Source organism: Rana temporaria, chromosome 1 (assembly GCF_905171775.1).
Source record: "Rana temporaria chromosome 1, aRanTem1.1, whole genome shotgun sequence".
In the NCBI taxonomy this organism is placed as follows: Eukaryota; Metazoa; Chordata; class Amphibia; order Anura; family Ranidae; genus Rana; species Rana temporaria.
Genome location: NC_053489.1, coordinates 352,260,593 through 352,285,771, shown reverse-complemented (window position 1 = coordinate 352,285,771; position 25,179 = coordinate 352,260,593). Strand labels below are relative to the sequence as shown.

The 25,179-nt window shown below is 44.6% G+C and overlaps 1 protein-coding gene across 1 annotated transcript in view; it reads right to left on the bottom strand.

The window, feature by feature from the left end:
• CERS1 (ceramide synthase 1) overlaps positions 1 to 23,399 on the bottom strand; it is a 90,018-nt gene extending 66,619 nt beyond the window's left edge. Inside the window, exon 1 of the mRNA XM_040320933.1 lies at positions 22,585 to 23,399. Coding sequence (XP_040176867.1) covers positions 22,585 to 22,830 — 246 coding nt within the window. The 5' untranslated portion in view covers positions 22,831 to 23,399. The remainder of the gene's footprint in view (positions 1 to 22,584) is intronic.
• Between the last annotated feature and the right edge of the window lie 1,780 nt (positions 23,400 to 25,179).

Here is a 25,179-nt window from a genome sequence, read left to right as displayed (position 1 = left end):
CAATATTAGCTTATTACCATTTTTTTTATAACAAAAATATGTAGAAGAATACATATCGGCCTACATTGTGGAAGAAATGTGTATTTTTATATATTTTTGGGGATATTTATTATAGCAAAATGTAAAAAAATATAGCTTTTTTTTCAAAATTGTCGCTCTTTTTTTGTTTATAGCGCAAAAAATAAAAACTGCAGAGTAGAGCTGCACGATTATTCACGGAGAGAATCGCAATCTCGATTCTCCCTGCCCGCGATCTCCCCGCGGGATGATCCGCAATTCTTATGTGTCACCGCTGGTTCCACGTAACCAGCGTGGAACGCAAATGGTGCCGATATCGGAAATCGACTTCAGCAGCCTGCGCCGCCGGATGGATGCCTGGGCTTCTCTCACTGTTCTGTAGTGTGTATCCATGCGCCACCCAGTGGTTGCTGGCGGTACTGCTTCTGATGTATTAATCTTTCTCACAGTTCTGTACAATTGTGTGTATCCATGCGCCACCCAATGGTTGCTGGCGGTACTGTTTCTGATGTATAAAAGAGACCAGTGATATGTCTATAATGTTAAAGACCATATAACTCCTATGAAAAAAGCAGAATCAAAGTTTGATTCTGCTTTTTTTCATAGGAGTTATATGGTCTTTAACATTATAGACATATCACTGGTCTGTTTTTTATATATTCATATTTTCAGATAAATCACAGGTTTATATATTTATTTATTTGGGGGAGGGGGTTTCTGACATTCAGTTTTTGAGAATCGAGAGAGAATCGTGATCTTTAGTCTAAGCAAATAAATCGTGACTCTCATTTTGACCAGAATCGTGCAGTTTTACTGCAGAGGTGATCAAATACCACCAAAAGAAAGTTCTATTTGTGGGAAAGAAAGGATGCCAATTTTGTTTGGGTATCACGTCGCACAACCGCGCAATTGTCAGTTAAAGTGATGCAGTGCCGAATTGTAAAAAGTGCTCTGGTCAGGAAGGGGGTGAATTCTTCCGGGGCTAAAGTGGTTAAAAAAAATGAATGGAAAATTAAAATGTTGTTTTATACACAAAACCCTCATTGTTAGAAATGGAAAATACAATTTGTCAAAGGATGTACGGGAAGTTCCTGCTAAATTGTTGTAGTGCTTTACACACTTGAATCTGACAGCCTACGGCGCTAACGCTGCATACATCCTGCTAACCACTGTGGTATGACAACCTCCGCTTTAAGCTGATTCAAGCCTACTTAGCATGTGCAAGTTGTAAAGCATGTGCTAAGTGTGTCAGGACAATGGAGTTACAGTTTCTCACAAAATCACAAAGAAACAACTCATCTGTCTTTAAGAAATGGGCACATACAGAATTTGAATTCTCTATATCATCTCCGCACTCATAGTCCTTGGATTGTAATCCTTTATTTTCACAAGCAACAGGAACAAAGAAGTGCAAATAATACTATTAAAAATATATATATATATTTGGGGTTGGGACGGCACATGTATTGCCTTTTCTACCCTTGGATAGTTTGCTGTGTCCAGAGGCAGGTAACACACTTATTGCTGTGGTCACATACAAGCTGGCCGATTAGCTGCAGCCATTTGTATACAGCCGAAATGCAGACCCTGTGCACACGCTGGGCCGGATTCAGAAAAGAGATACGACGGTGTATCTCCTGATACGCCGTCGTATCTCTGAGTGGGGTCGGTCGTATCTATGCGCCTGATTCAGAGAATCAGCTACGCATAGATTTCCCTAAGATCCGACAGGTGTAAGTGTCTTACAGCGTCGTATCTTAGGCTGCAATTTCAGGCTGGCCGCTAGGTGGCGCTTCCATATTTTTATGCGAGGAATATGCAAATTACTATACTACTACAAAGTTAGAGCGGCGTAACGTATCTAAGATACGTTACGCCGGCCGGACAGATACGCCATTGTATCTGAATCCGGCCCGCTGTATTCTTCCAGGGGCTCTGTTTACATGCAACTGCTCAGTGGATTTGTAACATGTGAACAGCCGTGGCCCCAGCCATTGATTTTTACAGAGTATAAATCTAATAGCTGATGCTGGGCAAACTATCAGCATTTACAACAGAATTATTTTGTAAAATTACCTAATCAAAACGAGATTACAGAGGAACTCAGAAGATGAATCTGTATCCCAAAGTCGATAAGAGTGAAAAATTCCCCCATGGTTAGTGGCAAGCAGAATAGTACTCCAAAATTGGTGTCGTAGGACCCATTGTTGGTGTCAATGGCAGATACACTAAATTACCAAAAGTATTGGGACACTTGTCTTTACACGCACATGAATTTTAAAGGCATCCAAGCCTTAGGCCTCGTACACACGACCGAGTTACTCGTCGGGCCTCAACGAGTTCCTTGTTAGGCTTGTGGAGGAACTCGACAAGCTTGCTTTGCGTACACACTGTCAAGACAAAATCTCCTCGTTCTCATACGCGGTGACATACAACACATACAACGGAAGGGGAAGTTCGATTCCACTGGCACAACTCTTGGGGCTGCTTTTGCTAATTTCATGTGTTTGCGTGTTAAGTAAAAGTTTGTTAAGAGACGATTTGCACTTTTCAGTCTGTTACAGCTTGAAAAATGTGTTATCTCCATTACAAATGCTACTTTTACTCCAGTCTCATACTTTATTCTGAGCAAGCGCGGGTTTCTTAGCATACACACGCTCGAGTTTCTCGTCGCAAACCAGCCCGACCAGGAACTCGACGAGCCAAATCAGACTCCCGTCGAGGAAATAGAGAACGTGTTCACTTTCTTCCTCGTCGAGTTCCTCGACAGTTTCCTCGATGAAAAACGTACACACGACCGGTTTCCTTGGCAAAAAAGCTCTGCCACCAAGTTTCTTGATGGATTCTGCCGAGGAAAACGGTCGTGTGTACGAGCCCTTAGTTGTAGGGTTCAATATTGAGTTGTCCCACCCTTTTCAGCTATAACAGCTTCAACTCTCCTGGGAAGGCTGTCCACAAGGTTTAGGAGTGTGTCTATAGGAATGTTTGACCATTCTTCCAGAAACGCATTTGTGAGGTCAGGCACTGATGTGGACAAGAAGGCCTGGTTCACAGTCTCCGCTCTAAGTCATCCCAAAGGTGTTCTATGGGGCTGAAGTCAAGTCTCTGTGGAGGGCCAGTCAAGTTCCTCCACCCCAAACTCGCTCATCCATGTCTTTATGGATCTTTTTTGTGCACTGGTGCGCAGTCATGTTGGAATAGGAAGGGGACATCCCAAAACTGTTCACACAAAGTTGGAAGCATGAAATTGTCCAAAATGTCCTGGTATGCTGATGAAGCCTAGAAAAAGTTTTAACTACATGCAATAGTGTATTTAGGTTTTGTGCTGCCCTAGGCCTGACTAAACTGGTGCACCCCATAATATAAATATGGCCCACCCCTTCCTGTCAAGGCCACACCCCTTGCTGTTTAAGATCCGCCTTGAAATTTGGAGTGAGGACATTAGTTCTGAGGGCCTGAGGGGGGGGGGCAATGGATTCCCTTAATTTACATAGATTTCCTCTCACTTCCTGTTTGGCTATGGGGCAGGAAGTGAAGGGAAATCTCTGCAATGGGACAGGGATGGTAGAAAATAAACTGACTTCTTTTTTCTTTTAAAGTGTATTTTGTGCGTGTACTCGAGAGAGGAGCCGGACTGCAGGAGTTGGGAGTAGGCAGGCCTCCCCCAGAGGCAATCTGCCACCTTTCTCCATGCCCCGGGTGGCAATGGTGGGTGTGTGAGGGGGTCCTCCCACACAGCCCGCCCTACCTGCTCCGCTTTGAAGCCCAACGGGGCAGAGGGACTCCTTATAAGGGAGTGAGAGGATCTAGCCCGCTCAACCAGCCCCGTTAGTCCTTCGCCTCTCTTTTTAGAGACCAAAGTTAGAGGTCAAAGTGCGTGCATGTTAACCCAATTTCGAGTGCGTGTAAGTGTGGTGGTTTTTGTGGGAGGGGGGTGCGCGTACTAAGCGCAGGCTTACCTCGCATAGCACACCCACCGGGAGCCGGGCTGAGACCACCAAACTCAATTCACATGTAGCTGAGACCGGGATCCGAACCCTTAGCTGCAGAGGTGAATGGCTTGTCAGCACAGTGCCAATCGCATTGAGCCACCGCAGCTCCCAAAAAGAGATTAAAAAAAAGAAAATAAACTGACAGGGACTATAAAAAGTGTTGCCTATAGTTCTACTTTAAGCAAAAATTTTGGATAATTTTAAGGAGAGGACTAAGAAGATATAACCATGCCAGTGGTGCAGCAGAAAACAAGTAGCACAGTGAGGAAGGTTTGTGGTCCAGGATAATAGGACAGTCAAAATTAAAAGCAGCACCCCCCCACAGTTGCGTAATGGCGGCCGCTCGCATACTGGAAGCAATGCTGTCACATTATGAGGGCGCTAGACTAATTTGCCTCTCAGCCCAGTCCGCCCCATAAGACTGGTGCTACACTAACAGTGTAGCGCAAGCCGGCGGGACTCTTTCTGTGCTGCCCCCTTGCAAAGTACTGCCCTAGGCTACAGCGTTGCCTACAGGTACTGTAAATATCTCCTAAACATGCACCATTTAGGAGATATTTACAGTATACTGCGCTGGAGCAGGAGTGACATTATGTGGCTCTGGCAAGTCACAGCGCCGGAGTCCGCAGCCCCGGACGGAAGAGGGACGAAGATGCATGCGGCCTGCAGTGGGAATAGCGCAGGCTTCGTTTGCAGGTAAGTGTCACATAATGTGCTAGTATGCAATCCATACTAGCACATTATGTCTTTACTTTGCGGGGGAGGGAGAAGAAACATTTATTTTCAAGGGTTTACTTCCTCTTTAAAAGTTTCCTTCACTGCAACTAAGGGGCCAAGCCCAACCCCTGTAAAACAGCCCAATACCATAATCCCCCCTCCACCAAATGATTTGGACTAGTGCACAAAGCAAGGTCCATAAAGACATGGATGAGCGAGTTTGGGGTGGAGGAACTTGACTGGCCTACACAGAGTCCTGACCTCAACCCCATAGAACACCTTTGGGATGAATTAGAGTGGAGACTGTAAGCCAGGCCTTCTCATCCACATCAGTGCCTGACCTCACAAATGCGCTTCTGGAAGAATGGTCAAACATTCCCATAGACACACTCCTAAACTTTGTAGACAACCTTTCCAGAAGAATTAAAGCTGTTATAGTTGCAAAGGGTGGGTCAACTCAATATTGAACCCTACAGACTGAGATGCCATTAAAGTTCATGTGCGTGTAAAGGCAGGTGTCCCAATACTTTTGGTAATATAGTGTATATTCCCACATTATCGGTGTCAGTGGGACAAATATTGCCCCGCCCCGTCGTTGGTGTCAGTGGGAGGATAAAATAGTCACATTTCTCAAGGACAAATGGCACGAAACATGCAAAACATTTGCAACTGTTCAATGTAAATGGTAGTGAATGTTATAAAGTATATGCAAGTATTTTGTGTGTGGCAGGGTAAACTGTACATCACTCGTCCGATTCACTATCGTTTGGCTACAAATCACACACCAAATTAAATAAATAGGGTTTATTTCTAAACAATTTTACACAGTAGTTACACTACCGTCACCCAGGATTCACACGTTTTTCCAATTTAATCTAATTTGAAAAATGTGTGAATCTGTAAAAAGCATTTAGATAGAATTAGAATGTTCTTTTTCCACGTAAATAGAGGTAAAAGCTCAACAGAGGTTCTAAACCTTTCCCCAATCTATCCAAAATAAAAATAAGGTTTTGGCTAAACATCTACTTTAAAGCAGAACGTCTGGAAACCTAAAAAAAATTGTTGTGAAATCACTTTAAAAAATACCCCCTAGCATCTCTGGCCGTGGCCATCTTGCGTAAGGTCGGATAGTTCATGTGCCATTTACTTCCTTGGATCCATCTGCCCTAGCTCAGGCATGCAGGCAGGAGGGTGTGCATAGCTGAGAAAGCTTATGCCCCCCTCCTGAAGATTCCTGGGATGCAGTGTTCATTTTGGCAGCAAATTTCGATTTAGTTTTAGTCTTAGTCTTAGGACTAAAATGGCCTTTTAGTTTTAGTCCCATTTTAGTCTTGTGCGATTGTTTTAGTTTTAGTCGTATTTAGTCGACTAAGAGCCGGCTCATACTAGCGTGACTCGTCAGGTGACTTAGCCGCCTGACAAGTTGCGCTCTGTTCTGTACAATGGAACCATTCTAATAGGAGCGACTCAAGTCGCTCGGACTTAGAAATAGGTTCCGGTACTACTTTGGGACGACTTCAGGGCAACTTGCATTGACTTTAATACAGAAGTCATTTTGCAAGTTGCCTCTGAAGTTGTGGGCAGATCGCCTTGCCGAGTCGCTCGGCAAGTCGTGCCGCCCCAGTGTGAACCGGCTCTTAATCTCCAGTACATTTTAGTCAACTAAAATTATTTTAGTCATCTAAAACCAAATGGATGTAGTTAATCACTTAAGGACCGCCTAACGCCGATATACGTGGGCAGAATGGCACGGCTGGGCACAATCACGTAAGGGTACGTCCCTTTTAAGTGCCCAGCCGTGGGTCGCGTGCACCGCCGGCGACCCGGTCCGAAGCTCCATGACCGCGGGACCCGATCACCGCTGGTGTCCCGCGATCGGTCACAGGAGCTGAAGAACGGGGAAACACACCTTCCCCGTTCTTCACAGTGGCAGTGTCACTGATCGTCTGTTCCCTGATATAGGGAAAGACGATCAATGACGTTACAAGTCCGGCCCCGCCCCCTACAGTTAGAAACACAGATGAGGTCACACTTAACCCCTTCAGCGCCCCCTTGTGGTTAACTCCTAAACTGCAATTGTCATTTTCACAGTAATCAATGCATTTTTATAGCACTTTTTGCTGTGAAAATTACAATGGTCCCAAAAATGTGTCAAAATCGTCCGATGTGTCCGCCATAATGTCGCAGTCACAAAAAAAAATCGCTGATCGCCGCCATAACTACCCCCTATTTTGTAAACGCTATAAATTTTGCGCAAACCAATCGTTAAACGCTTATTGCGATTTTTTTTTACCAAAAATAGGTAGAAGAATACGTATCGGCCTAAACTGAGGAAAAAAAATGTTTTTTTATATCTCGTTTGGGGATATTTATTATAGCAAAAAGTAAAAAATATAGAATTTTTTTCAAAAATGTCGCTCTATTTTTGTTTATAGCGCAAAAAATAAAAACCACAGAGGTGATCAAATACCACCAAAAGAAAGCTCTATTTGTGGGAAAAAAGGACACAAATTTTGTTTGGGAGCCACGTCACACGACCGCGCAATTGTCAGTTAAAGCGACGCAGTGCCGAATCGCAAAAAGGGGCAAGGTCCTTTAGCTGCATAATGGTCCGGGTCTTAAGTGGTTAAATTGTAATGCATTATGCCTTTCTACAATTTCCAACCGCATTATATACTGCTGGAGTGAAAAATCGAATTTATTATTTATGTTATTGAAGGTATGAACACTGCAGACCAGTGTTAATTTTGACGTCAAATTTCAATTTAGTTTTAGTCTTTTGATTAAAGTGCCATTTTAGTTTTAGTCGTATTTTAGTCATCTCAATTGTTTTCATCTTAGTCATATTTTAGTCGTCTCAATAGAAGACTAAAATGGTATTAAGTGAGAGAATGTGAAACCAGAATGAATTTCACAAGGGAAGATTGCACAAGTCAATGTCATACCATTTATTAAACCTGAAATCATGAAAAACCTGTCTATTAGGTGTAACCCAATAATTCTTAATGGCAAAACACCTCTGAGTCATCTTCTTTCAAGAAACAAACTATCTTTTGCAATACCTGTAGTGTAACAATGTCTCAATTTCTATTTGTATCCAAGAATAAAGAGCAATTGAGAAGTTCCGTGCTACAGAGGTGTGTAAAAAAAGTTGTCAGCTAATCAAAGAATAGCAATATGGCAGCTGTCATCGTTCGCTTGTTTTTAACCACTTAAGACCCGGAACATTAGGCAGGTTAAGGACCTTGCCCCTTTTTGCGATTCGGCACTGCAACGCTTTAACTGACAATTGCGCGGCTCCCAAACAAAATTGGCGTCCTTTTTTTCCCACAAATAGAGCTTCCTTTTGGTGGTATTTGATCACCTCTGCAGTTTTTATTTTTTGCACTATAAACAAAAAAAGAGCGACAATTTAAAAAAATATATATATTTTTTACTTGTTGCTATAATAAATATCCCCAAAAAATATATAACATTTTTTTTTTCCTCAGTTTAGGCCGATACGTATTCTTCTACCTATTTTTGGTAAAAAAAAAACATTTATCGATTGGTTTGTGCAAAAGTTATAGCGTTTACAAAATAGGGGATCGTTTTATGGCATTTTTATTAATAATTTTTTTTTTTACTACTAATGGCGGCGATCAGCGATTTTTTCATGACTGCGACATTATGGCGGACACATCGGACAATTTTGACACATTTTTGGGACCATTGTCATTTTCACAGCAAAAAGTGCTGTAAAAATGCACTGTTACTGTGAAAATGACAATGCAGTGAAGGAGTTAACCACTAGGGGGCACTGTAGGGGTTAAGTGTGACCTCATGTGTGTTTCTAACTGTAGGGGGTGGGGCTGGACGTGTGACATCAGTGATTGTCGTTCCCTACATCAGGGAACAGACGATCACTGACATTGCCACAGTGAAGAACGGGGAAGGTGTGTTTACACTCAGCTCTCCCCGTTCTTCAGCTCCTGTGACCGATTGTGGGACACCGGCGGCGATCGGGTCTGCGGGTCCCACGGGCGCGGTCGCGGAGCTTCGGACCGGGTCACGTGCACGCGCCACCCACGGCTGGGCTCTTAAAGGGGACGTATATATACGTCCCTGTTCCCTAGCCGTGCCATTCTGCCGACATATATCGTCGTGCGGCGGTCCTTAAGTGGTTAAAGATACAGGCTGCAGAACTGTAACGCTTTCCTTCTTTACTACTTCAGCACCTAACATGCAAATGCTTATTCCAGGTCAGTGACTTAAGCTGGCCATTTATTATTAGATTTTCTTTTTTTATTTAGTCTTCAGGCTGAAAAGGATCTAACAGATTCCTCTATCCACACTACAGAGCAGATGGATGGACGAATCCACCTGCAGGGCTACTGCATTCTGAGAGCCACCAGTGGCGCCTATTAAAACGCCCCAACAGCAGCTGAACTGGATTTCGATGCAGCTGCTGGTTGGCCAAAATGTTTGATTTTTCATTCAAATAATGTCGGGCGGGAGGCGGTTGGCAGGAGCACAAACAATGCAATTTTTAGCTGGGTAATGGTCATCAGAAAGCGGAAGAAATTTGCACAGTGTATGGCCAACTTTACTGAGTAGTGAAGAAAGATATGGGTTTGTTCACATACACTTTATTACCAAAAGTATTGGGACACCTTCCTTTACAACAGGGATATGCAATTAGCAGCACTCCAGCTGTTGCAGAACTACAAGTCCCATGAGGCATAGCAAAACTCTGACAGCCACAAGCATGATACCCAGAGGCATGATAGGACTTGTAGTTTTGCAACAGCTGGAGGTCCGCTAATTGCATATGCCTACTTAACAGGCACATGAACTTACCGGTCTTCATCTGTAGGGTTCAATCTTGAGTTGGCCCACCCTTTGCAGCTATAACAGCTTCAACTCTTCTGGGAAGGCTGTCCACAATGTTTAGGAGTGTGTCTATGGGAATGTTTGACCATTCTTCCAGAAGCGCATTTGTGAGGTCAGACACTAATGTGGACGAAAAGGCTTGGCTTGGCACCTTTCGGGGAGGAGGGGGGGAGCAAATACTTGTTTAATACAGGTATTTGCTCCCACGTCCAGGCATAGATATCTGCAGAGATCTACGCCACTTCCGGCGCCTCCTCCATCCCCCCTCGCTGTCTTCTGGGATACACACAGGTCCCAGAAGACAGCCGGGACCATTCAGATCGCTCAGCGCGACTTTCACATGCGCAGTAGGAAACCAGGAAGTGAAGTCGCAAGACTTCACTTCCTGATTCCTTTACCGAAGCAGCACCTGAGAGCCTAGGGACAGATCGGCTTCGGGTGCCGACATTGCGGGCACCCTGGACAGGTAAGTGTCCATGTTTTAAAAGTCAGCAGCTGCAGTATTTGTAAAAAAAAATTGGCTTTAAATAAATCCACAAGGACTATTTTTTACCACTACTATTCCTTTATATTGGCTTTAAACATTTACAAATGCAGCAATTTAGAAATTAGATGAAAGGTTTAGCATTGGCAAACACTTTTTGAAAGATAAAAAGTGAATTTTATATACAATTATATAGATCAGACCAAAATTAGGGACAAATGAGGGGGGAAGAGGGACAGTCAGGGCTCCAAACCAGGGACAGTCCCTCAAAATAAGGGACAGTTGGGAGCTATGATTCCCATGTGCTGACAGGAAACACGCATACAGGAAGTAAGATAGTGGAAATGGAGAAGACTTGATGAGCGTTCAGTACTGTTCAGTCACAGGCTGAGGGCAGGTAAGTGACCCACACTGATGCCGCGTACACACCATCACTTTATGTGATGGAAAAAAATGACGTTTTCAAAAACGTCACTTTAATTGACCGTGTGTGGGGGAAAACGTCATTTTATGTCTTGTAAAAAACGACCAAAAAAAATTCAAGCATGCTTCAATTTTATGTGTCGTTTTTCAAAAGTGCACTTTTTACTTCACAGAAATTGACCGTGTGTAGCAAAAAATTTCGTTTTCTAAGACGTTTTTTTCATCCACGCATGCCCAGAAGCTACTTATGAAGCGAGCTTCAATGGTAAAACGTGGTGGAACGTAACCTCACTTTGCAAGATCATTGTGAGAAAAACGATGGTGTGTAGGCAACTTCGTCTTTGAAAATTGAAGTTTCAAAAACGTCATTTTTTACTTCACAGAAAGTGTCGTTTTTTTTCATCACATAAAGTGATGGTGTGTATGCGGCATTGAGAAAACATTTTTTTTACATTTAGGCATGCATAGCATTGCAAGTTCCATGCACCAGCTCCTGAATTGTTTACATCCCAGCCTCAGGTCAGTACAGAGGTATGAGCCAACCATTATGGGACTGGAGGAAGTAAACAATGGGCTACAAGGGTTCTGATATCACTGCACTGCTGCTCTCCTGAAATCTTTGAGTCCCTCTGCTGCATCGGCAGATGGGACTTGTAGTTCTTTATTTTTACAGATAACTGTGAATGAACCCGTAAATAGATGATGCAGGGTTCGGGAATGTGTTTGGGAATGTTTTATGTTACATCCTAAATATGGGTTTAACATAAAGCATGCTCCCAAAGGTGGACAAAGCCTTTAACCTTCCTGGCAGTATGATTATGTCAGATTTTTGATGCTCAGGGGTATATTGTTTAGCGTTTTACATTGTAGGCCTGTAATTCTTAGGAATAACTCACTTAAAGGAGTTCTCTGACCTAAAACTTTTAACCCCCGCTGTGCCCGGGCTGTAAAACTATACAAAATAAACTTTCACTTACCTGCCTACGATCCCCCGTTGTTCCGATATCGCCGTCCCGTTCTCCGGTCCCGGTCTCTTCCGCTTCCTGTGTGTCGGTGACTCAGTGCGCTCAGCCTATCAGCGGCCGCGACGGGACATTGCTGCGGCCGCTGATAGGCTGAGCGCACTATGAGTCACCGACACACAGGAAGCGGAAGAGACCGGGACCGGAGAACGGGACGGCGATATCGGAACAACGGGGGATCGTAGGCAGGTAAGTGAAAGTTTATTTTGTATAGTTTTACAGCCCGGGCACAGCGGGGGTTAAAAGTTTTAGGTCAGAGAACTCCTTTAAATCTGTCCAAACAAGAGTCTAGTAGACATCCCGGGTATGATAAAGTTTGAAACACAAAATCATAAATTATAATATTATTTGTTATAATTATTTATAGTTATTTATTATAATATAATAATAATAAAACGTATTCAATAATGTACTCAGATCAAAATCACTGAAATTTGCTCAGCCGCAGAATTGTCGATGTCATTACTTTCAGTGTTTGATGACAAATTTCCCTACAAATCGCTATCGCTCAATTCTGCAAGTGATTCTAATTTATTATCGCTGTTTTCTAGCTGATCCAAAACCACTTTTGACATAAACTGACACTTTTTGGTTGCTATGGACAATCTCCAGTTTCCAGGCAGAAAGAACTGTATATACAGTAAAACCTTGGATTTCGAACATAATTCGTTCCAGAAACATGCTTGTAATCCAAAGCACTTGTATATCAAAGCAAGTTTCCCCATAAGAAATAATGGAAGCTCAGATGATTTAATCCACAACCATTTATTCATAGGTCTTTTAGTTTATAGTCCATATAAAAAGATAATAGCAATGTGACCAAGTTGTGTAACCATAAAATGTCCATCCACAAATGGCAGCCTCCACAAGAAGCAAAATCCAACAGGAGGTACAGAGTATAAAAAGAGAAGAGAGGCCCCTCGTAAGTGTAGCAATATGTTGTACCTTCATTAAATGTAACCATATTGCTACACTTAGAGGCCCCTCTCTTCTCTTTTATACCCAGTTGTGACATGACGCTACTCATATATCAAGACATCGCTTGTATATTAGGTTAAAATTTATAAAAAAAATTAGCTGGTCTTGCAAAATGCTCTCAAACCAAGTTACTCTCAAACCAAGGTTTTACTGTATAATATAAAAGTGCATGCATGCACTATCCTCACTATCTGGTCCCCCTCACTCGCCTTGTGGGCGACGTCAGTCGTCTTCTGGATCCCAAGAGAACCCCTTCAGGTTACAGCCCATGGGTATTGTCTCCATTATAAAGATGGTGGCTTGGACACCAGTATGAAAAGAAGGGGGGGGGGGCCTGGCACTGGATAATCACAGCTTATGGTAAGTGAAAAAGGGGATTCAGGGCTTAATCAGATATGCAACCAGGGGATAGTAAAAGCAGACAGTTGAGCTGCAGTTTTACTGTCCCCAAAATGCACAACTAAACAAGGGCATGCAGCTGCTCACATGTTCTGGCTATGCCAAAAATGAAACCCTTTGTCATGTTCAGAGGGCAGGACTGCCGCTGGAAGTTACCCATTCAAGTCTGCAATACAAAAACGTGCACACAGAGGGGTTGATTTACTAAAGGCAAAAAAACTGTGCACTTTGCAGTTGCACATTTAGCCCTGGTTCACACTGGGCTGCGGGCAGTCCCGATTTTGGCCGCGATTTAAGACATCTGTGCAGGTTTCTGCAGAGATGTCTATGTAAATCGCGGCCCAAAATCGCAAAAAGTAGTACAGGAACTACTTTTTGAAATCGGTGCAGCGCCGCAGATGCGGCGTCGCACCGATTAGGACGGTGTCATTGCCGACAATTGCCGGCAAATGCCGCCGATTTGAGATGCGATTTCACATGTGAAATCGCATCTCAAATCGAAGGAAATCGTACCCAGTGTGAACCTGGGCTTAAAGCGGGGGTTCACCCTTAGAGGGCACTTTTCCCCCTTAGATTCCTGCTCGTTATTACTAGGGGAATCGGTTATTTATTTTAAAATATGTGCAGTACTTACCCGTTTACGAGACGCATCCTCTCCGTCGCTTCCGGGTATGGGCTTCGGGAATGGGCGTTCCTTCTTGATTGACAGGTTTCCGAGAGGCTTCCGACGGTCGCATCCATCGCGTCACGATTTTCCGAAAGAAGCCGAACGTCGGTGCGCAGGCGCAGTATAGAGGCGCACCGACGTTCGGCTTCTTTCGGCTACGAGTGACGCGATGGATGCGACCGTCGGAAGCCTCTCGGAAGAATGTCAATCAAGAAGGAACGCCGGCTCCCGAAGACCCATACCCGGAAGCGACGGAAGAAGATGCAGCTCGAAAACGGGTAAGTACTGCACATATTTTAATATAAATAGCCGATTCCCCTAGACCGAACGAGCAGGAAGCTAAGGGGAGATTTTTTTATTTTTTTTAAATGGGTGAACTCCCGCTTTAAGAGCAGTTGCTCCAGAGCTTAGTAAATGAGCAAAAGCCCTGCTGACTTTCACCAACCAATCGTGTGCAAGAAAAAATTCATTTTTTTGTTTTATTTTCCTTGCATGTGATTGGGTATTCTTTGCAAAGTGAACCTTTACCTCATTTGCTAAGCTCTGGGGTAACTGTCCTTGCAGAGTGCAACTGCAATGTGCAAAGTCTATTGGCCTTTAGTAAATCAACCCCATGGAGAACATACATGCTCCATGCAGGTAGTGGCACTGGTAGAAATGGAACCAAGGGCCCCAACATTACTAAGCCGCTGTGCTGCCAGTTTCAGCACACAACTAAAAATGTACTTCCCAACCCTTCTGGGACCCTCCCTTTCCCCAATAAGTCCTGAGTATAGTAGATTTCTCAATACAGTAACCTGTCCTCCCTCCATTGTAAAGGCTTTATTTTTTATATTTTTTATATGCTGCTATTTAATTATAAATCCTCATAAATGGTCTTTTTTTTTTAAAAGTGTACCTTTTATTGGAAAATAAGAAGCTCTGGGAAAAAAAACACGTTGCAGTCTAACCTTTCTACATATCAGGTTGAAGCCGCTGAGTAAAGCAGGTTGCTATGGAGACACAGAAGGATGACAGTGCTTCTGCGGGGAACTCTTCTGCAGCCGCAGACCTCCAGCTATACTCACATCCTTAGTTTCTTAGCTGAACTACATTTGGATCATGTTTATATTGCCTTTGTGCTATAGCACATTTATCCTGGATCAGTTTACAGTCAAGTCAAATTCACATCAGTTTAAAGTAAATGCACTTCAACACTACCTCTTCTATTCAAGGGTGTTTAAAGCCAAAATACCAGAGAAAACAATATTTTAAGAGCCGGTTCACACTGGGGCGGCACGACTTTGGGGGCGACTCAGCAAGGCATCCTGAAGACGACTTCAGAAGCGACTTGCAAAATGACTTCTGTATAGAAGTCAATGCATGTCGCCCCCAAAGTCGTACAAGAACCTTTTTCTAAGTCGGAGCTACTTGCGTCGCTCCTATTAGAACGCTTCTATTGAATACAATGGGACGCTACTTGTCAGGCGGCTGAGTCGCCCCAGTGTGAACCGGGTCTGACAGTTGCTGTGTAAAAATATAATACCTCAAATTATTTCTGTCCCATATCTGGCTGCTTCTGCATTTGGTGACTTTCTTGGGTTCTATTTACACCAGCCGCTGCAGCAAGGTTGCCAACCGCCAGTAAATTTCCTGACAGTTTGTAAAAATGTGTCTTTTTTTTTTTTTACAACTGCCAGTAAATATCAGGGGCTGATAATTTCACGCTGTGTTGACTTTTTATGTGTATATCAAGCAAATTACTTTGTTATAGGTATTGTCAGTGTTTCCATGTCATGTTTATACTGTTCAAGTTTTCCCTGTACTAGTTTTTAATAGGAGTTCTGTCATTTCTCAGGTTGTCAGTAAAAAATTTGCTCTGTCAGTAAATTTTTCATGTTTTAACAGTAAAAAATGCTGCGGGAGGTTGGCAGCCCTGCGCTGCAGTACAATGCAAGGGATGGCTGCAGTGTTGATTAGCAGCACTTTGCATTGTTTACTTTTTTTTTTTTATGAACTTTATTGACATGTCACACAACTATATTTCATCAAGTTCTTTTGGCCATCACGTGATGCAAGGTGGTGGGTTACCTTGTTTGTGCTGCAACAAAATACAGCCTGCTGTTGTATCCACACCACCTTGTGAACCGGCCAAGTAGGAGACAAGGCATTTTGCCGTGTCCTGCAGTTGGATTGCACTGGAATAGCCACCCTATGGAGGTTATTTACGAAAGGCAAATCCACTTTGCACTACAAGTGCAAACTACAAGTCCAAAGGTCACTTGGAAGTGCATTCGCTGTAAATCTGAGGGGTAGATCTGAAATGAGGGGAAGCTCTGCTGATTTTATCATCCAATCATGTGCAAGCTAAAATGCTGTTTTTTATTTTCCTTGCATGTCCCCCTCAGATCTACAGCGACTGAACTTCCAAGTGCACTTTCAGTGCATTTTCAAGTGCACTTTGCACAAGTGGCTTTGCCTTTAATAAATAACCCCCACTGAGTCTTACCACATCTGGTAAATAGACCCTTATGCCCCGTTCACATGATCGGAAATTCCGACAGCAAAAGTCCGATGTGAACGGAAATTCCAACCGTGTGTATGCCCCATCGGACTTTTGCTAGCAGAATTTCTGCCAACAAAAGATTGAGAGCTGGTTCTCAAATTTTCCGACGAAAAAAATTCCTATCGAAAAATCCGATCCTCTGTAGCAATTCCGACGCGCAAAATTCCGACGCATGCTCGGAAACAATTCTACGCATACTCGGAAGCATTGAACTTAATTTTCTCGGCTTGTCGTAGTGTTGTACGTCAGCACGTTCTTGACGGTCGAAAGTTTCGAGAACTTGTGTGACCGTGTGTATGCAAGCCAAGCTTGAGCGGAATTCCATCGGAAAAACCATCCAAGGTTTTTCCAACAAAAAATCTGATTGTTTGTACGCGGCATTATAGTTCATTTACACTTGCAGTCATGGAGGCAGTAAAAAACAGGCAGTTGACCCATGTTTTTACCATCCCCTACCTGCCCCCCTGAAACTGCAAAGGCAGTCAGACGTAGTTGTACTCAAACAAAGCCCTGTAGTCATGACAAAACGTATACCCCGTGCTGTGTCCAGTGGGCAGTACCACTGCCAAAACGTGACCCATTCAAATGGATGTGGCCATGCCACAGTTGCAGTACAGCGGTGCTGCATTTACATGGTTAAAGCATCTCCTGTCAAAGGCCTTGAAAAGTGATCCACAACATAGGGCTGTTGCTTGCCTAAACTTAGCCTTATGCCGCATACACACGATCGGAATTTCCAATGAAAAAAGTCAGATGGACTTTTTTTATCGGAAATTCCGGTCGTGTGTGGGCCCCATCTGACTTTTTTCCGTCGGTGTTTAGAAATAGAACATGTTTTATTTTTTTCCGATGGAGAAAAAAAACGATAGGAAATTCCTATCGTCTGTGTGCAACTCCGACGGAGAAAAAAGCTACGCACGCCCAGAATCAAGTCGACGCATGCATTGAACTTAATTTTTTGGACGGTCAGAATTTGGTCTAATGCCGCGTACAGACGGTCGTTTTTTGTGATGAAAAAAAACGACGTTTTAAAAAACGTCATTTAAAATGATCGTGTGTGGGCAAAACGTTGTTTTTATGGCCGGGTACTCACGAACAAACATGTACGGTGAAAGCGGTCCGTCAGACCGTTTTCACCGTACATGTCTGCCAGAGGGCTTCTGTACGATGGTTGTACACACCATCGTACAGAAGTCCGCGCGTAAACAATACGCGGGGCGTGTCCGCGTCGTCGCCGCAACGATGACGCGGAGACGTGGGCGGGCCTGCCATTTAAAGGCTTCCACGCATGCGTCAAAGTCATTCGACGCATGCGAGGGACGGCGGGCGCCTGGACATGTACGGTAGGTCTGTACTGACGACCGTACATGTCCGAGCGGGCAGGATTCCAGCGGACGGTTTTAAAACACGTCCAGGAATATTTGTCCGCTGGGAAAAGGCCCGGCGGGCAAATGTTTGCTGGAATTCGGCCCGCTCGCGCCCACACACGACCAAACATGTCTGCTGAAACTGGCCCACGGACCAGTTTCAGCATACATGTTTGGTCGTGTGTACGGGGCCTTAGTCTTCAAAAAACGACCAAAAAAAAATTCGAACATGGTCGAATTTTTTGTGTCGTTTTTCAAAACGTCGTTTTTTGTTTCACAGAAATTGACCGTGTGTAGCAAAAAACGACATTTTTAAACCCGCGCATGCCCAGAAGCTAGTTATGAAGCGAGCTTCAATGGAAAAAAGTGGTGAAACGTAACCTCGCTTTGCTAGAGCATTGTGAAAAAACGATGGTGTGTAGGCAACATCGTTTTTGAAAATGATGTTTCAAAATTGTCGTTTTATTTCATGATTTAAAACGTCGTTTTATTTCATCACAAAAAACGACCGTCTGTACGCGGCATTACAGTGTGTATGCAAGACAGCTTGAATGGAATTCCGACTAAAAATTCCATCGGATTTTGGGCCATCAGAAATTCCGATCGTGTGTACGGGGCATTATACTACGTTCACATTGGGCCGATTTGACATGCAATTTGACATTTCAATTTGCAAGCCAAATCAGAACCTATTGCCGGGAATGGCACCATCCGAATCAGTGCGATGCCGACTTTGTGGCCCCGCTCCGATTTCCAAAAGTAGTTCCTGCACTACTTTTGGCGACTTCAGGGGCGATTTCAATAGACATCTGTGCATGAACCTGCACGGATGTCTCACAAATCGCCCCCAAAGTCGGACTGAAATGCCGGGTTGAAATCGTGAGAGTTCAGCTGAACTCGCACAATTTCAAAAACCCGCAGTCAGTGTGATCCTGGGCTTTGCAATCAAATGAAGCAAGCGGCACACCAGTGACATGTCCCATGTACTGTATATCAGCTCGCGCTTAAGTCCAGGAGTCCACTTAGGCCGGTCATACACTGTTTGAATCTTGGCCGGTTCAGCAAGAACCGACCGAGATTAATGGGCAGGCTGACTGTACCAGGCCTGCCGGGTTCCCTTATGATTATCGCTAGAGGCTGCTATAGCCTCTAGCAATAATCAGTGTCTTCTCCCAGCAGGGCGCCCCCCCCCGCGCGCTGGGTGCAGACAATGGCTCAGCAGGAGGGATTCCCCTGTCAGCACTGTCTACATTAATAGGGGAATCATGTGAATTTCCCATTGCTGCAGGAAAAACATTTGCACTGTGTAAGAATTTTGCACTGTGTATGGCCGGCAGTGCACTGTAATCACATGAAACAGGATGCACACCAATGATGTCTTGCTCTGGCACTCCCCCAATGCATTTCACTCATCACTGGGTTTATTACAACTATTAGTTGTAATAGTTAGCTTAGAGCCAGCTATACAGCGACCGGCTGAATTTCAATAAATGTATGGGCATAAATCTACCTTTACCTCACCACCTGTTTTAACCCTTTAACCCAGCACCAGTTCAGCTTACTGGGTCGTGTTCCAAGGGTGATATTGCTAAATGCGACAGTTTAGATTATTTCTGCTTCACTGCGATATATACTCCCCCTTCTGTTGCCTTTGCAACTTAAAGGGGAGCAGTTGGGAGTCATTCTGCGATATGTGCAACCCCTCTGCTGCCTTTACAGTTAAGGGGGAATGGCTGCAAGGGCAGGAAAACACAGCTCAACCACACTTATTTACCGCCCCAAGCACAAGTTTCTACCAATGTTTTGCCTTTAGTTCTACTTTCACTCTAAGCAGCTGTCGTTGTTTATGGGCCTACTAAAGGAACATTGATGACAACCAGAAATACTCTTCTCGTGATTCAATACAATATGAAAGTGAGAATGTGATGAGTCTTGCGTGTCCAGCTGTCTCCTCCATATCACAGTAAGGAGATTAAAAGGAACATCTTTTTCTATTGTGATGGACAACCTTGTGCAAACTTCCACCTGTTACCATCCCCATACATTTTGCTCTGCTTCAGGAACTTGAGCCCAGTGTACACTTTTAAAGCAGTATTAAACCCGAAAACAAAACTCTAATTAATTGCAGCTTACCAATTCTAAGGCCCCATACACACTATTTTCTGCAGATTTTTGTCTTCAGATTTACCAATACCATGCAGTGCAAGGGCCTGCCTGATTGCATACCAATTGAAACTCTTATGCCTTGTACACACGACCGGTTTTCCCGTCGGGAAAACTACCGTGTTTTCTTTTGGCCGCGAAAACCGGTCGTGTGTATGCTCCTTTGCAGTTTTCCTGACAGGAAAACTGCGGTTAAAAGAAAATGAGAACATATTCTCTTTTTCTCGCTGCGAATCACGGCGTTTTTTTCTCCCGCAGTTTTCATAAGGGGAAACACTGCTGTGGAGCACAGCCAGTTTTCCCGACCAAAGATCTCCATGTGTACACGGGGGAAAAGTGACCGAGCCGGTTCTCGGTTTTCCCCTCGTTTTTCCCGGCGGTCTTTTGACCCCTGAGAAACCCGATCGTGTGTACAAGGGATTACAGTTTTACCTCATATTATATGGTTTTGGTAAATCTGAAGACCAAAATCTGCAGAAAATCAAATAGTGTGTATGGGGTCTAAGGCTGGGTTCACATATGAACCACATGCAGCTCACAGCAGGAGTCCGGTGCGTCCCCGTTCACTGTTTCAGGTGCGGTTTCAGCCCGAATTTTGGGCTGAATTCGGGCTTGAAACGGACCGAAAGACGTGCATCGGAGATATGTGAACCGGTTCCATAGAGAGCCGGTCAAAATCTCCTGCAATTGCGACTTGGAATGCGAGGAACCGCATCCAATTCACAATGGTGTGGACCCAGTCTTAGGCCTCGTACACACCATCGAACATGTCCGATGAAAATGGTCCGCGGACCGTTTTCATTGGACATGTCCACTCGGAGATTTCGGTCTGATGGCTGTACACTCCATCAAACCGAAATCCCCGCGGACAGACAGCGCGGTGACGTGGCGGTGATGTTGACGCCGCCCCGTCACCAAACCAGGAAGTAAAATACTTCCACGCATGCGTCGAATCCATTCGACGCATGCGGGAGATATCTGTCCGCTGGTTAGGTGTACTAACCAGCGGACATGTCGGACGGACGGGTTTCCAGCCGACACGTTTTAAAGCATGCTTTAAAACTTGTCTGCTGGAAAAACCTGTCTGCTAGGCTGTACACACGGTCGGATCAGTCCGCTGAAACTGGTCCACAGACCAGTTTCAGCAGACATGTTCGATCGTGTGTACAGGGCCTTAAAGTATAACTAAAGGGGGAAAAAAATAGTTTTGTTGTGGATAGAGTGGAGAAGGATTAAAACCCATGTCAGTTTTTATTGCTGTCTGTGTCCCCATCAAGGAGATCCCTCCTTTCTATTTTTCCTGTTTACCACTATTATTGAAAGTGAAAGTAAAAGAAAATCCAACATTTTGGGTTGTCCCCAGAAAAGTAATAGAGGGGAAATCTTCCAATGGGGACACTAGTTCTAGTGGCCTGGGGAGTCCCCAAGGAATTCCCTTAATTTGCAGGGATTTCCTCTCAGGCCTCGTACACACGGCCGAGTTTCTCGGCAAAAACCAGCAAGAAACTTGCTGGGAGATATTTTTTTGCTGAGAAAACCGGTCGTGTGTACATTTTCGTCAAGGAAACTGTCGAGAAACTCGACGAGCCAAAAAGAAAACATGTTCTCTATTTCCTTGACGGGAATGGAGAAAATTGGCTTGTCGAGTTTCTCGACAGCTTCACAAGGAACTTGACGAGGAAAACGATGTGTTTCGCCCGTCGAGTTTCTCGGTCGTGTGTACGAGGCCTCACTTCCTGTTTGGCTATGGAATAGGAAGTGAGGGGAAATTGCTGCAATGGGATACAGATGACACAAACTAAATCTGACAGGGGCTATAACCTCCCACCCTCCCTAAAAAAGTTTAGTCTATAGTTCTACCTTAAATGTTGTGGTTGCGTTCTTTTTTTTTTTTTTTTTACTTTATTTCTTTATTTTCACCTGGTGATCCAGCCGGTGAAACACATCCTGTCTTAGTGTGTCTCCGCTCTGGATGGAGAAGAAACTGAGACACTGAGAAACTGAGACACCCTTTGACAGCAGTATTGTCAGTGTTATCAGATTTTCCGTTGGGATAAACTCTGACGGTTTTTAACCGCCGGAATTACGCTCAAGCTGTCTTGCATACACACTGTCACACCATATTCCGACCGTCAAGAACGCGGTGACATACAACACTACGACGAGCAGAGAAAAATGAAGTTCAATGCTTCCGAGCATGCGTCGACTTGATTCTGAGCATGCGTGTTTTTTTCTCCGTCGTCCTACAGACAAACGGAACTTCCGATAGAATTTTTTTCCACCGGAAAAAAGAGAACATGTTTGCTTTCTAAATTCCGACAGAAAAAAAGACAGATGGGGCACACACACGGTCGGAATATCTGATCAGACTTTTTTCATCGGAAATTCCGATCGTGTGTACAAGGCATTAGATCATGGGTCTTCCAACTACGGCCCTCCAGTTGTTCAGGAACTACAATTCCCATCATGCCTAGTCATGTCTGTGAATGTCAGTGTGTCACAGTGGCTCATGGGATGTGTAGTTCTACAACAGCTGGAGGGCCGTAGTTTGAGGATCCCTGCATTAGATGCACTAGCTGATTTAGATGGACTTGAAAAACAAACAAATGTTGAACTCCAGCTAACGCTTTTTAGGAAGATACAGCAAAGTTTTTTTTTTACCCTTTTAGGGTTAAAGGTTTTACATAAATAAATAAAAGTTGACCATTGCAATAATCTCAGTTGATTTTTAACAATTTGCATCAACCCGCTTTGTCTAGACAACTTACTCTGTTTAAAGGAAGTTGAAAAACAACAAATTTACTGGACAGATCGCAAGGTGAATATAAAGTGGGGGGAAAAAGCTCTAAAAAGAAAACAAATGCAGCCATCACATCTAAGAATGAATAAGCATTTTTGTCTTTGGGTTTATTACTGCTTTAAGGTGGTGTTACTGACCTGGAAGATCCATTTGGCGGTCGCTCTTCGTAGACCTGTCCATGCCAGCGCACACATGACCACGCACAGCATCTCTATCCAGGTGAATTTGGCATGTGCTTGTAATGTATTCCAGGAAGATGTCAGGCCACAGTCTTTACATTCTTTCAGCGCTCCAAGGAACCGTTCCCCACTTTTAATGAGAAGGTCCATGTACCCCAAAGAGGAAGGGATCTGGATGCTTTGTATTTTATGCTCTTGCTCCATGACGGGCACAATTGATGACTTTGTTCTCCGATTGAATTCAGCACCCTAGCTGACACTGCGTGTTTTTTGTTTTTTGTTTTTTTACCAAATCTGCTCTAGACCAGCTTGGCACATTAATAAATAGCAAGAATGCCAGCGAAAGGACAAATCCATAAACAACCTAGCCATCCATTTAGGAGAGAGAATTTGCAGAAACATTAAAGCTCTCTGCTGATGACCCCCTTATACAAAGGGTTGCTCTGTGGCCTGATGATGCAGGATGTGCTCCTAGAAATAAAGGGGTGATAGATGGGGGGGAGCCCCCAGTCTTGTCTCTCTTGCTGGAGAATAGGGGAGGAAGGGGGGGGGCAGCTGGTGCAATGAATCTCTTTCCCTCTGATTGGAAGAATCCAGTGTAGCAGGGCAGGTTCTAGCAGGGAGGAGAGGCTGCTGCTGCTGCCTGTTCTCTATGCAGATGGCAATCAGATCTAGAGAGGAAATCTGAGCAGGCAAGGCTAGGCTGGCATCGTGTGGGTATCTTGGTACACCCAATCCTGGGTACTGAGACAGAGCTGTCAGCCTGATATATTCAGAGCACGTTTGAATGGAGGGGCGGGGCCACCAGGGAAGGAATGTCCCGCAGCCAATCCCTGTCACAGGAGAGTGAAAGAAGGGGGACAGAAAGTCATGTGATGTCATATGTATCTGTACTCCAAGGCTCAGCACTGACCGGGAGACAACTGTCATAGGATCTGCTGATAAGGGATGAAATGCTACTCTGTAACAGCTGTGCATCTTGTTACATTCCACCTTCCTAGACAGTTACACACTGTATTCTAATGTATTCATTTCCAGCCTTTTGTCTATAATGTAAACCAGGGGTAGGCAGAGGTGGAGATCTACCTGAATAACACGGGAGAAGTCAAAGATCAGCGGGCAGTGTCACCTCCTCACACCTGATAGAAACCTCTAATTGCTGCACTATTGTGTCGCAATCGTGTGCATTGCACGCCAATCATGGGTTTAAATCACCTCCTTGTCACCTGTCAAACACACTCAGATCGCTTTTCAGAGGAGCAGTAGTGCCTTCTGCACTTGTGAATGAGCCCTTGGTTGTGTTCGGCAGCAGCACCCTTAAGGCTCATTCACACGTAAAGTTCGGGGTGTTTGAAGCCCTGCAGTTGTGTTGCGGTTTTACCGCCCCCCCCCCCAATTCCTGTGACAGCAGCCAAAGGTTTCCACTTGCCGCCAGGGCCGGATTCCAGACAAGGCCAGGCCTTGGGGCGGCAGTGGGTGCAGGGGCGGCACTGTGGCTGAGAGGAGAGGACACTTTTACTTTCACATTGGGAGTTCCCCCTGTCATGCGGATGGTGAGAGGAGAAAAAACAGAGGGAAGAGGAGGTGAGGTAGTTCTTGGCAGCAGCAACCCCCCTCCCGGTTCTCAATGTCATTTTGTCATTTTTGGACAGCAGCACCCCCCAATGCTCAATGTCATTTTTGGCAGCAACAACCCCCCCCTCCCCGCTTCTCAGTGTCCTGCCAAAAAAGTCCCCCTGGCGGATAATGTCCCCCCTGTACTGCGCAGGCGGGGGCGGCATTGAAGGACCTGGCCTTGAGGTGGCAAAGGGAGTAAATCCGGGCCTGCTTGCCGCAGCAGGAATTAAACCCCCTGTTGCTTTTGGTGGGTGCTACTGCCTGCCAATCATGACCCATTCAAGTAAATGGGGCCACTCTGCAAGTGCCCAGCAGCTGCATGCTTCTGCGGGGTCCAAGGGGGTTAAAGCAGGTGGTGAAAAAGCAACACGATACTGCCTGTTTTAACCCCTTGTTTGCTGTACTGAACAAGGTTGCAGAGTGACCTCATTCACTTGAATGGATCATGCTTAGTAGGTGCTACACCCACCAACCATGACAGGGCACATAACTCCTGCTGTGGCTGTGACATGTGTGCACCCCTGGCCACTGCAGCTGAAGGGCGTGCGGTTGGAGCGTGGGTGATAAAAACACATCTTAACTATGGGGTTTTAGCACCCCCAAACTGCAAATTTAAATGAACCCTTACTGTTCTGAGTCTTTTGTAAAGCCTCGTACACACGGTCGGACTTCAAACAAACTTTTCCGTGGATTTTTGTCCGAAGGGAGTTGGCTGGGCACACCCATTGCATACACACGGCAGGAATTTTCTACAAACTTTCCCAAAACTTTCACAACATGACGTGGTTTTTCTGCTCTTTACCGCCACCCTTTGGTTAACTTCTGCTATTCTTGGTTGATTTTAACATTGGTTTTGGGCATGCGTATTTGTACTTCGGGCAAAAGTCAGATGGATTTCTGTACACATGATAGGACTTTGCACCATAGGACTTTTAT